A 15,432-nucleotide genomic window follows, 5' to 3' on the forward strand; every position below is an offset into this window, starting at 1 on the left:
CAGAAAAGAGCAATACAAAACACAAGGAGAATGCAAGAATGAAAAACAAAAAAAATACACATATTACCTTTGTAGTGATTGTATTTTCAGTTCCAAATACTGGGAACCACTGAATTAGAAATTGTTAATCTTTAAATTAAGTTTTAGTATGATGTAGGGAGTGATATTCTGATACAATTTGCAATTGGCTTTAATTTTTTATTATCTGTTTTTTTTTTTAGTTATTTCGCGTTTTATTCAGCAGCTCTGGAGTTTGCAGTTTCAGCAATCTGGTTGCTAGGGTCCAAACTACCCTAGCAACCACGCATTAATATAATTAAGAGACTGGAATATGAATAGGAGGGGGATTGAATAGAAAGATGAGTAATAAGATCAATAAGAATACATTTGTAGCCTTTACAAAGCATTGGGCAAGTGACCCCCATGTAAAAAGAGCAAACAGAAGACAAGTGCAAATATTTCAAAAACTATGAACAAGAAAAAAATGAAGGCCCATTGAAAAGTGGTTTATAATGAGCCATTCTATAATAGACTAACTTAAAGGCGAATCACCCCCTTCCAACCAATCACTTCACTCCTTTATGTCGGTAGATTTGTTCCACTGGCAATGAGACAAGCGCCGCCGCAGAGTTACTGGTCAGGCTGCTTAGTTGCACTTCCTGGTTACAGAGCTTTGGTTGCTAAGGGCGCCCACAACAGCGCAGGGAAGAGGTGAATCGGGAGGCTGAAGTGCAGCGCTGTGAGACCGGGAGCCCCACTCTTTCGCACCCGTTACACTTAGTGTTTCGCTTGTATTTGCCTGTTCTGTTACAATGAACCGTCAGGTGCTGGACGAGCTGAGATGGAACGATGGCTATGCCATTCCAGTGGCCAATGCGGAGAATAAAGCCTTAGAGCAAGCGGTGAGCAAATGGGAACCACGAACATCTGTTTTTTGTATAACCTTCACTCGTTTTCCACTTAGCATTCAGCATGACGTGCAGTTTTATCCCTGAAACCCCAACCTGCTGCCTGGGCTCCTCCCCCAGCTTTATTAAACCACAACTCCCAGCATTCACTGCCAGCCCAGGCCTGAAGGGGAAGGGAGGGTTAACTGTGCTGCAAGGGAAGGGTCTACAGCTTGGCAGCTGTCCTGTATTTATTGTCATGATTCTCTACCTGTCAGTTCAATACAACTATACATCAATGTTGTTTTCAGGTGTCAAAAGGCCTGGACTGGCAATCTGTGGGTTCTGGCAAATGCCAGAGAGGCTGCTACAAGGTGCCATAGAAAGTCAGTATTTAGTGGGCTGGTGGGGGATGTTTGGGCCTCTGTGTACCTGAAATGCCAGGACCTATTTTAATTCTCAGTCCGGTCCTGTGAAATAGCTTGGCTGGACAGCCACAATCACCCCCATGTAGGGTTGCCACCTGGCCGGTAAAAATGATGGCTGATCCCAATGTTATTAATAGGGAAAACAGAAAAATATATAGTAAGGCCGGTATTTTTTTCCAGAAAAGGTGGCAAACCTACCCCCATGTTTAGCTTTCTCTCCAACTTCCTTCCATCCATCTTTAGAATATGTGTCCATAACTTGTTGATGCCATAACTTCACATGCATGCACAAACCTCTGAATACACTATATTTACATGTATCCTTCTGAGTGGGAGCTGACACATTGCTTTGCCAGGGATAACTATCCATAGCAACATAATAAAATGGAGAAGATTAGGAGTCCTTAGTAAACTTTAACTACATTTCTTCCGATGGATCACTGTGCAATTTCTTCTTATCTCCGCCGCCTGTTTCTTTTCTTTTTCTTTGTATTCTGAACGGGCCAGAGTGATATGGCACTGAAAATGCCCAACAGTGTTAGGCTAGTAGCACACAGGTGAAGAAGAAGCTTTTCCAATGTCTACCACCCTGTATTCTGACAGGCACAACATCCCCCTGTCAGGACATACACACACAGTGAATCTGAAGTGAAAACACAAAGTAAGCATTTTTGCACATAAATCTGCACCGTGTGTCCTAGCAAGCAGATCTTGTGTCTGGCAGTGCCTGCAGAAAACTGGACTTTTCTAGAAATAAAGGTTGAGAAAATGAAGAATGTGCCACCAGCCTTAGGTTCTTCATACAGGGACAAGGTGCATTGTAGGTAAAAAAAAGTTGCTGATCGATGCCAACAAAATTGTCATTATTTTCATTAAAAACAACAAAAATACCTGGTGCTCACCTAATTGAAGAAGCCCGCCTCATATATGCAGTTGTTACAGAGACTCCAGGGCACTCAGGAGTTTTTTAAGTACACAGCACTTAGCATTATCCTAATATAGAAAAATAGCCTCATATATTCAGTTGTTACAGAGACTCCAGAACACTAAGGATTCTTTTTAAGTAAAAAGGATCTTTATTAAATAACTAATGTATGGAAGCAACTATGTGCCCCATCTTTAGAGCCTTAGGTATCTACCAGCATCATGCCTTAGTGAAGGAGCCCTTGAATTAGTACTTTGCAGTGAAAATTGTAAAATGATCAGTAACGGAACAAGCAGTTCCCGGGCCTGGGTGCAGGCCATGCCTCCAGGACCTACACATGTATTTTTTCTAGTGGTTTTGCGCTGGTTTGAATGCCAGACTGGCCCTGAAGGGTCGTGGGCCCTCTCCACCCCTGGTAGTTCTGCCCCTTAAAAGGATGATAAATTGAGCCCACATTCTGGTTGGGGATAACAGTAGTTTGTTTTTAAAAAAATCCCCCCTGCCAGCGATACGCTACCCGCACCGGGAGGGAGCTCCCACTGCGAACAGCCATGTCTGGTGCCCTTTAAGTCTACTAAAAAATCACTTATACATTAATTAAACCCAATAGTACTATCTAGCATCCAATTAAGATTTATTTATCTTAGTTGGAATCAAGTAGAAGGTACAGTTTCATTACTAAAGAGAAAATGGAAATCATTTAAAACAGTTTAATTATTTGATTATAATGGAGTCTATGAGAGACTTTCCGTAATTCTGAGCTTTCTGGATAATGGGTTTCTGGATAACCAATCCAATACCTGTACCTGTGTATAAAGCTTCAAAACATTTCATCAGTGTAAGAGGCATGTCAAAGTAGTTGTTGATATATTAATGGAAATAGTCAAGATAGTGAAAAGTAACAAAAGTTCCATTGTTTCAACAGTATTTCAGTAATGGTGACAGATAATAATATATCCATGTTTTTTCTCTTATTTTGTCCAAAAGAAGAAACCAGGACATATAGATATATGCTGACTCACATATTTCACTTATATTCTGGTTAAAGAAATAAATATAATTAAATATAAATGAATGTAGTGTGAAAATGTTGCAGTATTTCAAACCTTCTTCAGCAAATATACCTATATAAATATAAACCTACAAGGTTAGACAATAAAATCGATTGATGTTTTGCACTATATTCCTTCAAAAAATATGTATGTATATGTATTACCTTGTGTGATTTGCCCAGCTCTATGATTACAGTATTCTCTGGGCAAACATATTACTTCTAAGTCATCTGCCCTATCTTTTGTACAGCACAAAGATTTTACTGACCTATTCCTGACCATGACTTAATGCTTAAAGGGGTGGTTCACCTTTAAGATAACTTTTAGTTTGATGTAGAGAGTGATATTCTAAGACAATTTTCAATGTGTTTTACGGTAATTTTTTATTATTGAAGGTTTTTGAGTTATTTAGCTTTTTATTCAGCAGCTCTTCGACTTGCATCTTAACCAATCTGGTAACTAGGGTCCAAATTACCCTAGCAACCATGCATTGATTTGCATAACAGACTGGAATATGAATAGGAGAGGGCCTGAATGGAAGGATTAGTAATGAAAAGTAACAATACATTTGTAGCCTTGCAGAGCATTTGTTTTTTAGAAGGGAGTCTGTGACACCCATTTGAAAGCTGCAAAGAGTCAGAAGAAAAATGCAAATAACTATAAAACTATACAAAAATAAATAATGAAAACCAGTTGAAAAGTTGGCTGTTCTATAACATACTAAAAGTTACCTTAAAGGTGAACCACAGAAACAGATGAAACAGGCATAGTAATAACGTTTATTTCAATTATGTGTCAATATGACTGACAAGATGATCACATTTAGCATGCTAAGGATGGACACTGTCTGGAAGCTCTGCCCCATTCAGGATCATTATATTTGGCTGCTTCCACATCTAACAATATGCACATGGTCAGTAAGTGACTTTATCTTTCAAGTGATAGGGGAGTCTTTTGTTTCCAGTAGCCTGGATGTTTGCCTGTGTCACTAGCCTTGAATCTGAAATACTGTACATATATACTGAATTTACAGCAAAATATACTCTGTTGTTGCTACTAAAAGTTAATAAATGACACATTGTACATCATATTATTTTAGATGCAGAAGAGAGAAAAGGAAAAGATGCAGCTGTTAAACCAAGTGAAGGAATTCGAAGAACGAATCCAGGCAATGGCAAATCATCTCCGAAATGTCAGACAGGAGCTGACATACACTCAAGTAAGTGTCCTGCAGTTCAGATATCATAATATTACATGACAGTGCTGCAATGCAAGTAAAAAAACAAAAATACTTAATATAGGAATTCCGTATTTAGAAGCTCGTTATCTGAATATTTGTCAAGTGCTTACAGTTTCATAATATTTAGTGATGCCTACTTCCTTTCATATAAGACTTTAAGAAATCATGTCATTATGTATACAGGCAGGGGAGATCTTTAATCTGTGCATGAAGCAGACAATTTTGCACCCCTTATTTTCCACTTGTGTCTGGGATCAAGGTATCTTGCCATCATGTTATATATTTACCGATGTGTTTGCAATTTATTTTGTGTTTGCAGTGAAAAAGATGATAAATTAAACTTTATTTTCACAGTCCCTCTGTAGGGCCAGAGAAAATGAGACAGAAAGTGAAGAACACTTCAAGACACTGTCAGAAAGGGAAATTGGTCGCCTGAAGCAAGAAATTCAACGGCTTGAAAATGAGCTTGTCTCCTTAAGAGAAAAGAAAAACAGCCATGAAGTAAAATTACTTTTTTCTTTTTCGTCATATTTGAAGCAAAAGATGTTCTTTTCTGAAGTTTTATAATCTACAATGTGAACCTTTGTGTCATAGTGTGGGGTAAAGATTGTGTCCATTCTTATCGCTAATGTGTGTTTTGTTTACTACTGCCATCCAGCTGAAAACAGCAGAGGTCATTGTATGCTAAAATGCCCTTACACTCCCAATTTTGGACCTCGATGCAAAAAACTCAAGTGAGTGTTTTTGCTTAATGGTGTACATGAAACCACTCTATGGGCTAAATGGATGTGCATGAAACCATTCTATGGGCACTAAGCGGAGAAAATTTGCTCAGTCAACGCTAATTTACTAAAATGTGAAGTTGCCCTTTAGTAAATCTGCCACTAGTAATCTGCACAAGTAAATAACAGCATTGAGATGTGGACAGAGCCATTTTAATCACCGCTAGATGACTGGTGACATTGGCCTCGTCTGTACCTATATCTGATCAGTATCTATGCTGAACATGTTGCATGAAATTTGAACAAGGGTAATGATGGGCAGGTCCTCCCTGGTGGTAAAAGACCCAGTACTGCCCATTCCAACTTCCCTTCAGTTGCATCCACTTGTCACTGTGCGCTTATTTCAGATTTTAGACCAAAAATACACACTTGTGCAGTATCAAGCGGTCATTGTATTTTCATCAACGGCAGTAAAATTTGTCACAACTGTAGTAACAAATAGTTTAAAGGAAAACTATCCCCCAAAATGAAAATTTCAGCAACAGATAGTTTATATCAAATTAAGTGGCATATTAAAGAATCTTATCAAACTGGAATATATATTTAAGTAAATATTGCCCATTTATATCTCTTGCCTTGAACCACCATTTTGTGATGGTCTGTGTGCTGCCTCAGAGATCACCTGACCAGAAATACTACAACCCTAACTGTAACAGGAAGACATGTGGAAGCACAAGACAGAACTCTGTCTGTTAATTGGCACATGTGACCTAACAAGTATAGTTTGTTTGGCATGTTTGTGTGCACCTTGAATCATACGATCCCAGGGGGTTGCCCTTATTTTTTAAAATGGCAGTGTTCTATTTATGATTACCCTAAAGCACATACTACTCAAAAAGTATGTACACCAAAACACTTGAAAAAGAGCAGTTGCTCGAAACATGTAGTGTGGAAATAAATGCACCATGAATTTGCAGTAGTATACTGCGTTTGACCTTTTCTGACAATTTTTGTGACTGTACTAAAAAAGTATATTATTATGAAAATGGTTTATTTACATGAAGCAGGGTTTTACATATGAGCTGTTTTATGCAATATCTTTTTATAGAGACCTACTTTGTTTGAGAGTTATAGTTTTCCTTAAGATGAATGCAAAATAAACAAGTGTGAATTGTAATAGCAAAAATCTGATCTTGTTTATATTCATACATGAGCTGTTTGTGTATTTAACTGGTTTAACCTCTTATTTAATAGCCCAAGAACTGCATACATGTTTATGTTTTATTCTTACAATTGTTTAGAACAACATATTCAAAACCACTCAAAAGTTGGAAAAGCTCAAGCGTCAGCTTAACTGGGACCAACAGACTTTGGAAGCCTGGCTTGAAGAATCCACACGCAAAGATGAAGATTCAATGGCGATACAAAAATATGCTCAGAAAGATGATGGGAAAATAAAGGTAAGAAAGGAATATTTAAGATTTTTTTCAGTTTTTGCTGTGATAACAAACATTTATGGGAAATTGAAATAAAAGTCGTTAATAGAAAAATGTGTGGGAAAATTAAAAGAAATTTAAAGAAAAATGAAAAATATATGTTTTGCAAACCTGTGCCACATTATGTAACTTTTAATACTATACTCCATAAAACTCCTAATAAGTACTATTTTATTGAAAATTAATATATTTTTTGATTTTGTAGGAACTGTCGCTACTGATTGAAAAACTGACTCTGGAGGCTGGTCAGAAACGTAAACTTATGGACAATGAGTTGACAGAGACTATTACTGCACAGGTGAGATCCTATATGGCAAAAGCTTTTCTTAGGGGCTTTATGAATGTTCATTAGGGAACATTGATTCTGGTCAGTGCTGAATGATCAGTGGAACTTGTTGTTGCAGAATTAATTGGAAGAATTTATTTTGAATGGATCAAATATTTACTGGAAAGATTTATATAAACGATATTGATATTGGAAAACTTGAATAAATATAATATCATAACCAAACCTTAAGGCAAATACTATCCCAAATATTTGGATTATTTCATCCATTCTCCAGAAAACCCCAGGTCCCAAGCTTTCTGGATAACAGATTCCACACCCGTATGCCTGAAATCAAGACTTTATAAAGTAAAAATGCATACTCATTTAATCATCTTCAGTGCACTGCATTCCCCAGGTGTTAGCACTTACTTGAGGGCTGTGCGGGCCTTTGGCCTCCATGATGCAGGAATTAATGAATGGCTCCAAAGATTGGATGAGTATTCATTTTTACTTTTGTAAATGCTCAGTTTCAGAAATACTTCTTAAAAACAAGGCTCGTTCACCACTCCATCAGTTAGTTGCACAGCAAGGGTCATCTCATACCACTCTAGGTTCTCTTCTATTAGAGATTGGCACAAGAGCATGCAAGCTGATCTAGATATGGCTACAAATTTCAACTGTGTATGCTCTGTGACACTAATTAAACAGAGGGGAGAATGCAAGGAGAGGGGGTGTTTGGAGGAAGCCTGAGATGGGACAGAGGGTTTCTTTCTCCTTTAAACAAATATTGTATGTTAGTACAGTAGAACCCTGAGTTAACGTACACAGATTTTATGGTTTCCCCGATTTGACCCAATTTTTTGTTGTTGTCCCATACAGGCGAGTGGTGTCTTTTTCCCCTACATTTTGTAATTCCCAGAATTTAATCTGTTTTGACACCATCCCCTGGGAAACATAAAATCAAGGTTCTACTGTATATTAGTAATGACCATGATAGTTAAATGTCCTAGGTCAGTCATTCTTTTGGGTGGTTTGAGGCACACAATGTGAGGAAGAAATATCAGTGATGTTTTTGTTATTTCATAGTGTCCATTAACTGAAGCTTTAAGTGTACCAGCACACAGTATCATATAGTGTACACACTAGCATGGGAACACTATGTTAAACTGCAGTGGCTGGAGGTTAAATGGTTTTATAATTAAATTTTTACTTTTTTCTTTTCTTCTTCCTATAAGGGATGCACTGAATCCACTATTTTGGATTAGGCCGAACCCCTGAATCCTTCGCGAAAGATTCGGCCGAATACAAATACTAATTTGCATTTGCAAATTAGGGGTGGGAAGGGGAAAGATTTTTTACTTCCTTGTTTTGTAACAAAAAGTTTCCCCTCTCCACCTCTAATTTGCATATGCAAATTAGGATTCGGATTCAGTGAATCCCTTCTTCCTATACCTCCCACACTCTTTTCAACATATACAATACACTATATTTCTTCCTCTTTTATACAGTATAGGATAGGCTCTTGTATAGGTAAGCCACAAACTATGTTCATGTAATATTTTAAAATGAACTGCTTTTTTTTACTTTACAGATAGAGCTGGACAAAACAGCTGAGGATTTTCGGAAAGCTCACACTGAAAGACAGCAATTGATTAGACAATGGGAAAGCACTATAGACCAAATGCAGAAAAGGGACCGGGACATTGATCACTGGGCATTGGTATAAACTCTTTTTTACATGCTTCATCATGAATTCTCTTGATACTTATCAGCTCTGTTCTTCTGAAAAGTTAATATTAATATTTACAAGGTGTGACCAGACTTTACTGTGCTATTAGAAAAGCCATCCATTTGTATGGATGTATGTCTATATATATTTTTTTATAAAGAGCATTGTATATTTTTACAAGATGATAACCACAGAAAATGAAGCAAACATTGCAATAGATACATAAAAAAATATAAATATAAACTTCTACAAATATCAAGTGGGTTAAAAGGGAGTTTAGCTTTAAATAAACTTTTGGCAATTTGCAATTGTTTTTTTTTTAATTCAATTGAAAGATTTTATAAGTATTAAAATATAACAGTAACAATAAATCCTCAGAGAACAATGGCTTTTTTGTTGTCGTGGTCAGTGACCCCCTCATTAGAAAGCTGATAAGAGGCAAAGGAGGAAGGCAAATAATTAAAAACTAAAAAAAAATTAAACATTGCCCAGAACAGCAGCGGTCCTTCCCTGCTGAGCTTACCATCTAATTGGTGTCATCTCAATTACATTCATCTGTGAGACAACTTTTATTAAGTGAAAAACACATATTTTCTTTTTGTAGTATGTAGTTCTCATTAGGCTGATACAGTGGAGCTGCATTTGGAGAATGCTTTACTAGTCATCGGTTTAAGATCTATTGGAAGATTAAGATTACATTTTGGGCACCACTGCTCAAATCTAATCATTATTTTGTTTTTTTCTGTTCTGTAACCAACTGCTTATACAAGTATAATACATACAGTATACAAATCATTATGTAAGTATAAGCAGATTAGACAAGTATAGCTAACTATATCCTATAATTGCTCGTATTTCATTGTTTTCTTCTATAAGTAATCAAAGATTAAGTATATTTATGACTGTTAAATGTGTGCAGTTGTATAAAATGCATTTTTATTCCAGTTACTAGCTCAGGTCAAACAGGAGCTAAGAGAGAAAGAAAGTATAATCAAAGAGAAAATTCAGTTCCTGCAAAGTGAAATTGATAATAATAAGGAGTATGAGAAAAAGATTTCTGCTGCAGAACGGCAGGCTGCAAAGCTGAGACTGGAGCTGCAGGAACAAGAGATCATCAGAGGTCGTCTGCAAGATGAGGTAGCCTTCCTTAATTACAGCAAATATACATCAACAGCATCTTTTAGAAGAATATTTACTTGCCATTAATATATACAGCTAGCTATTTAAATGTTTTGTTGGTGTCATCAAGTGATAGAAACAGACTGTGAAAGCAGGGGTATATTTAAAATGAGACGGTAGTGGAACACCAGGTCAAAATAGTTTAGGAAGGCAGGTTAAAAAGGGGGCAATGGATGAGGAGCAGTGGCGTAGATATTACTGGGTCCCACAGAAAATTATTTTTCAGGCCCCCAAAATGTCTAGAGTAGGGATCCCCAACCTTTTGAACCCGTGAGCAACATTCAGAAGTAAAAGGAGTTAGGGAGCAACGCAAGCATGAAAAATGTTCTTGGGATGCCAAATAAGGGCTGTGATTGGCCATTTGGTAGCCCCTATGTGGATTGTCAACCTACATTGAGGCTTAGTTTGGCAGTGCACCTGGTATTTATGCAACCAAAACTTCTCCTCCAGGTCACCAAACCTGGAATTCGAAAATAAGCACCTGCTTTTTTTAGGCAACTGAGAGAATTGGCTTTCTTTTAAAAATGTTTTCACTTATTAAATACTGTTTATAAATCATGACATATTCCTTTTGATTGACAGCTGGATTCTCTTAAAGGTGTTGTTGATAGGACAGCTAGTGACTTAGAGTCTATGAGAACAGAGCTTAACAGTCTAAAGAAAGATATCCGGAACAGACAAAACAGGTATTTATTTACTTCTTCCTATTTAAGCTTTGACAAAATCTTCAGTGCTGTAGAATACACTTACACACACACACACACACACACACACACACACATATATATATATATATATATATATATATATATATTTATATATATATTTATATATATATATATATAAAACAACAAACAGGTCACAGTAAAATGTAGGTGGTTTGTAAAGTCATAAAGCTGGGTGTGCTCCTTTTTGTGACATTGGCCTTTCTATCACAGTACCATACAATTTTACTCTGCTCTAAAGATACAAGTCTAAGCTAGGGAAAGGCAGGTGGCCTAGTGCTGCTATAAAAATGTCACATTGTTTTGCAAAAAGGGCATCAGCCCAAGGAAAACAAAGTTATTGGATTCCCTGGGGGAGCCTAACATTTTGCGACTTGTCCTTTAAGAGACAGGTTGACCAGTGGAGGCATGTAGGTGAGCTGTTTTTAGTACACAGGGGTAATATAAATGAGACTAGGTACCGCACCTCTAATTTGTAATAAACTACCAAGTGGTGTAACATACTGTATGTAGCATAGCATAACAGAGGGAGATTTATTATCCTTTAAGAAACTCACCTGTTTTTCCCTGGTGTAACTGGTCACAAACTAAGATTTATTTCTATTTACATTCTATATAGAAAGTAGAATGACTGCAATCAAGCTGCCTTGATAGAGCATGTTAGCATTTTATAATGTTCTGTATTCTAATGCACATCTATAAACTGGTACCTTTATTAATGTATTTGCCTTTAACTGATTTATTGATTTATCTATTTATCTAAAAAAGTAGATTTATTTAGACTAGGCCTAAAAGAAATACTTACATTTCTTGTTGTTTTCAAACTGTTTAATACATCTCTTTATTATGAAATACAGTGTTTTTTTAACCTGCTGCCTAACAATATTTTTTTGTACTGAAGGCTACAAGTGGCAAAAGAATATAATGATGGCCTATCTGACAAGTTCAAGTTTGTTACTGAATCAGCCTTAAGTCTGGAGGAAAAAGCTTTACGGATGGAAGAAATGTTCAAGGAGCAAGAAAAAATTGTCAAGGTAATTGTCAAAGATATTTCTCAAAACATCAGTAACAACTGACATGTTCATAAAAGCAAGAAAAAGATTTTTATGTGATAAGGGTAACAATAAAAGGCCAGTTTTAAAAATCAAGACCACGGTCCTGATTTTCCTGCCTTTCTTTGCTTTGTGGTGTCCCAGGGATAGTAATTGCAATAGGTAGAAAGTTTTGGGACAACTCCACCTTCTTATATATCAATTTTCCTCCTTCTATATCTGGTTGAGTTGCTGGGTAATTGATTTATCGTTAATTAATTTGGTTCATATATTAATTCTTCACATATTCTTTTAAGTCCTATGTTGGACTAATGCACTTTAAGTATCTTAATTAATTTATTTTTAACACCTATGCACTTTAGGCAGTGGATCAATTGCAAATGAATTAATTGTTAATTAATGAATTGGTCGAATTAAATTGATTTAGTCTGCCCTTCTTAAAAAAATCAATGTATTATCACTTTAATTTAAAAACTATAAATTCCGTAACTTAATAATTAAATTTTAATGAATTGATATATCCACTATTTATATTTTTAAGATCACGTAATCATACAGTTAAGGTGTAATCACTTTCAATTATATGTATTAAGCAAGTTGATGAATTTGATTTTTAGAAATGAACCATAGGATTATTGGATAGAAGAGTTCTTTCCTTTCCTTTCTGTTATTACAAAGCTGTACTGATTGAATCAGACCTCTCTGTCTACCAAAGCGATAAATTAGTATTAAGGGCATCTTCTCTTTCAATTATATTATATTTATTTTGTCAGATAAAACCTCAATATTGTAACACTGCTTCAAACTGGTCACAAGTGTACATTTCTAATTGATTGCATTATTTATTTAACAATGAATCATTTATATGCTGCTTTCCCGCAATGTGCTGTTTTGCACAGTGATTAAATGTTGTTATTTTTACACACAGGATCTTGAAGGCCAGTTAAAACAGATAAGGGATGTACATTTCAAAAAATCTCAGGAGCTGCATGAGTGTAAATCAAAAGAAATGGACATCATAGCAGAAATCAATGGAGGCCAAGTTACACTCAAGAATCTTAATAGTCAACTGCAAAAACTGGACTCACATGCTCTAAAGCAGCAAGGAATTATGTACAGTCAGGTAGAAATCTTTTTTTTCTTAATTGATATACATATTTTTAAGATTTCATATAAGTGGTTATGCAATATACCAGGTGCTACGGTGCATATTTTTTAGCTGAAAACTAGAGATTTATAGCCGACCAGGGGACAGCTCAGGACAAGAAAATCCTACCCAAACTCCCCATAAAATACTCAAAACCCAGTACACTTTTATAGTCATTTGATGTGACTTTTTTTAAGAATTATGTGGAGGATAGCTCCCTTTGTTGACAATTATGTCTCTTTGTGTTTTTGTTCTCAAGCAGGAAAAGGCAAGAGGTTAGGTAAGCCAGAAACAGCTTCTATGGCTCTCCAGCTATAGTTGAACTGCAACTCCCATCATCTCTAGACAAAAACAGCTAGGCAATGTTGATAATGTACCTGGGCATAATTTAGTGACCTTTTCAAAGCAATGATTGTTTTTTATTGCTTGTTTATGCATTTCTGCAGATTTTTACACTTAACTGCAAGTGGCACTATATGGCATTTTATGTTTAGCTTTATAACTGCATTATGGATGAAGTAGGGTTAAAATACCTGAAAAAAGTTCAGATGAAGAAAAAAGCAATTTAATGGGAAAAAACATGATAGTTATTTACATTAACACTGGGTTGAATGAAACACATAAATTCTTTGAGTGCAACTGTGCTGTGGAGAATGATGTGCTGTGGGAACCCCTGAGCTATCACCTGGTTTGGAAGTGTTGTTAGCTTCAGGGTTCTCCTGTGTCAATAGGAACAACTACACAAAATTCAGCACAGGAGCCCTGAAGGGGCAGTAGCATCAAGCACAGTTCATGTTGATAACAAATACTTTTAACTGGAATAATGGATTATAATAATAAAAATATCTGCTGACAAATTGATGCAGCCATAATTGGGATATTGTAGTTGTAAATGACCCCTAATATTGTATGATGATGATTAAACATATGTTTTTAAACAGGATTTCCAAATCCAGCAATTAGAGAGGCGACTGTCACGTTTAAAAGGTGAGGTCAATACAGATGAAAAGCAAGCCTTGGAAATGAAAGTATCACAGCTTACAAAAGTATTTGATGAGCGCAAAGCTGCACTAAATCTATTGAATACCCAGCACAAGAAACTCCAGGTATTATTTTGTGATTTTACAGATTCCAAGATATAGAGGTTGTCCTGTATTTAGATGCTCATCATTGGGTAAAGAGCTGTCAGAGCAAAAGTATATAGCAATAGTCTATATTAAGATATGTATTTTAGAACTTTCATGCAATAATCATCATAAAAAATACTCTTTGAAATATTACTGTACATTATGGGGCCAATTTATCAAAAATCGAGTTTTGGTTTTTTTCATAATTCGAGAAAAAACGAATATACTCGAGAATATTCTTTGTAACCTTGAATAGTAGCCATTTTTTAAAGGAATACTGTCATGATTTTCATGAAATTACACTGTTTACACAGCAAATAATTCACTCTACCATATAAAATTTAATTCCTGAACCAGCCAGTGTATTTTTTTTATTTATAATATTGGTGTGTAGGCAGCCATCTCAGTTCATTTTGCCTGGTCATGTGATTTCAGAAAGAGCCAGCACTTTACGATGGAACTGCTTTCTGGCAGGCTGTTATTTCTCCTACTCATGTCACTGAATGTGTCGAATGGGACCTGGATTTTTACTGTTGAGAGCTGTCCTTAGATCTACCAGGGAGCTGTTATCTTGTGTTAGTGAGCTGTTATCTGGTTACCTTCCCATTGTTCTGTTGTTAGGCTGTTGGGGGGGGTGATATCACTCCAATTTGCAGTACAGCAGTAAAGGGTGACTGAAGTTTATCAGAGCACACGTCACATGACTGGGGCAGCTGGGAAACTGATAATATGCCTAGAATATGGGTTAATAAACCCTCAAATTCGACCCTCGAAGTTAAATCCTTCGAATTCGAAGGATTTAGCGCAAATGCTTTGATCGAATAAAAATCATTCGATCGAAAGATAAAATCCTTCAAACGATTTTAAGCGATCGATCAAAAAACCTTGGAGTGCTGGGGAAGGTCCCCATAGGCTAACATTGAACCTCGGTAGGTTTAATCTGGCGAAGTATGAAGTCAAAGTATTTATTAAAGAGACAGTACTTTGACTATTGAATGGTCGAATAGTCTAACAATTTTTTCTTCGAGTCGTTCGAATCATTCGATTCGATCAAATTTGACCAATTCGATGGTCGAAGTACCCAAAAAAAATACTTTGAAATTCGAATTTTTTACCATTCGAATTCTTCACTCGAGCTTAGTAAATCTGCCCCTTAATGTCTCTCAGTTTCATTGATCTGATATAGCCTTATTGATATAATTAAAAGCTCATTCATATTTTAAAAAGTTGGTTGGTGAAGTTAGTTGGTGTTGACAGTTTCTATAACAACATTTGCTATCTTGATAACAGGGGGATGTGCGTTATATCAAAAGAGAACTTGAAAAAACTGGCCAGGAAAAGGAAGATTTGATCAGTAAAAAAGAAGAACTATATCTCTTTAATATGATGTCTGAAAAGGTTCTGAAAAAGAGTAAAGCATCTAAGCGGGTAATTTTATACATGTTATATATGTGC

General features: G+C 36.1%; 1 protein-coding gene across 1 annotated transcript in view; it reads left to right on the forward strand.

Annotated features, from left to right (window-relative positions):
* Positions 1–633: 633 nt before the first annotated feature.
* The window catches only part of ccdc39.L (coiled-coil domain containing 39 L homeolog), a 33,569-nt gene continuing 18,770 nt past the window's right edge, over positions 634–15,432 (forward strand). Inside the window, exons 1-12 of the mRNA XM_018263672.2 lie at positions 634–902; positions 4,392–4,511; positions 4,887–5,033; positions 6,556–6,714; positions 6,956–7,048; positions 8,610–8,738; positions 9,693–9,884; positions 10,509–10,612; positions 11,553–11,685; positions 12,632–12,826; positions 13,792–13,956; positions 15,268–15,405. Coding sequence (XP_018119161.1) covers positions 813–902; positions 4,392–4,511; positions 4,887–5,033; positions 6,556–6,714; positions 6,956–7,048; positions 8,610–8,738; positions 9,693–9,884; positions 10,509–10,612; positions 11,553–11,685; positions 12,632–12,826; positions 13,792–13,956; positions 15,268–15,405 — 1,665 coding nt within the window. The 5' untranslated portion in view covers positions 634–812. The remainder of the gene's footprint in view (positions 903–4,391; positions 4,512–4,886; positions 5,034–6,555; positions 6,715–6,955; positions 7,049–8,609; positions 8,739–9,692; positions 9,885–10,508; positions 10,613–11,552; positions 11,686–12,631; positions 12,827–13,791; positions 13,957–15,267; positions 15,406–15,432) is intronic.

Source organism: Xenopus laevis, chromosome 5L, assembly GCF_017654675.1.
Source record: "Xenopus laevis strain J_2021 chromosome 5L, Xenopus_laevis_v10.1, whole genome shotgun sequence".
NCBI lineage: Eukaryota > Metazoa > Chordata > Amphibia > Anura > Pipidae > Xenopus > Xenopus laevis.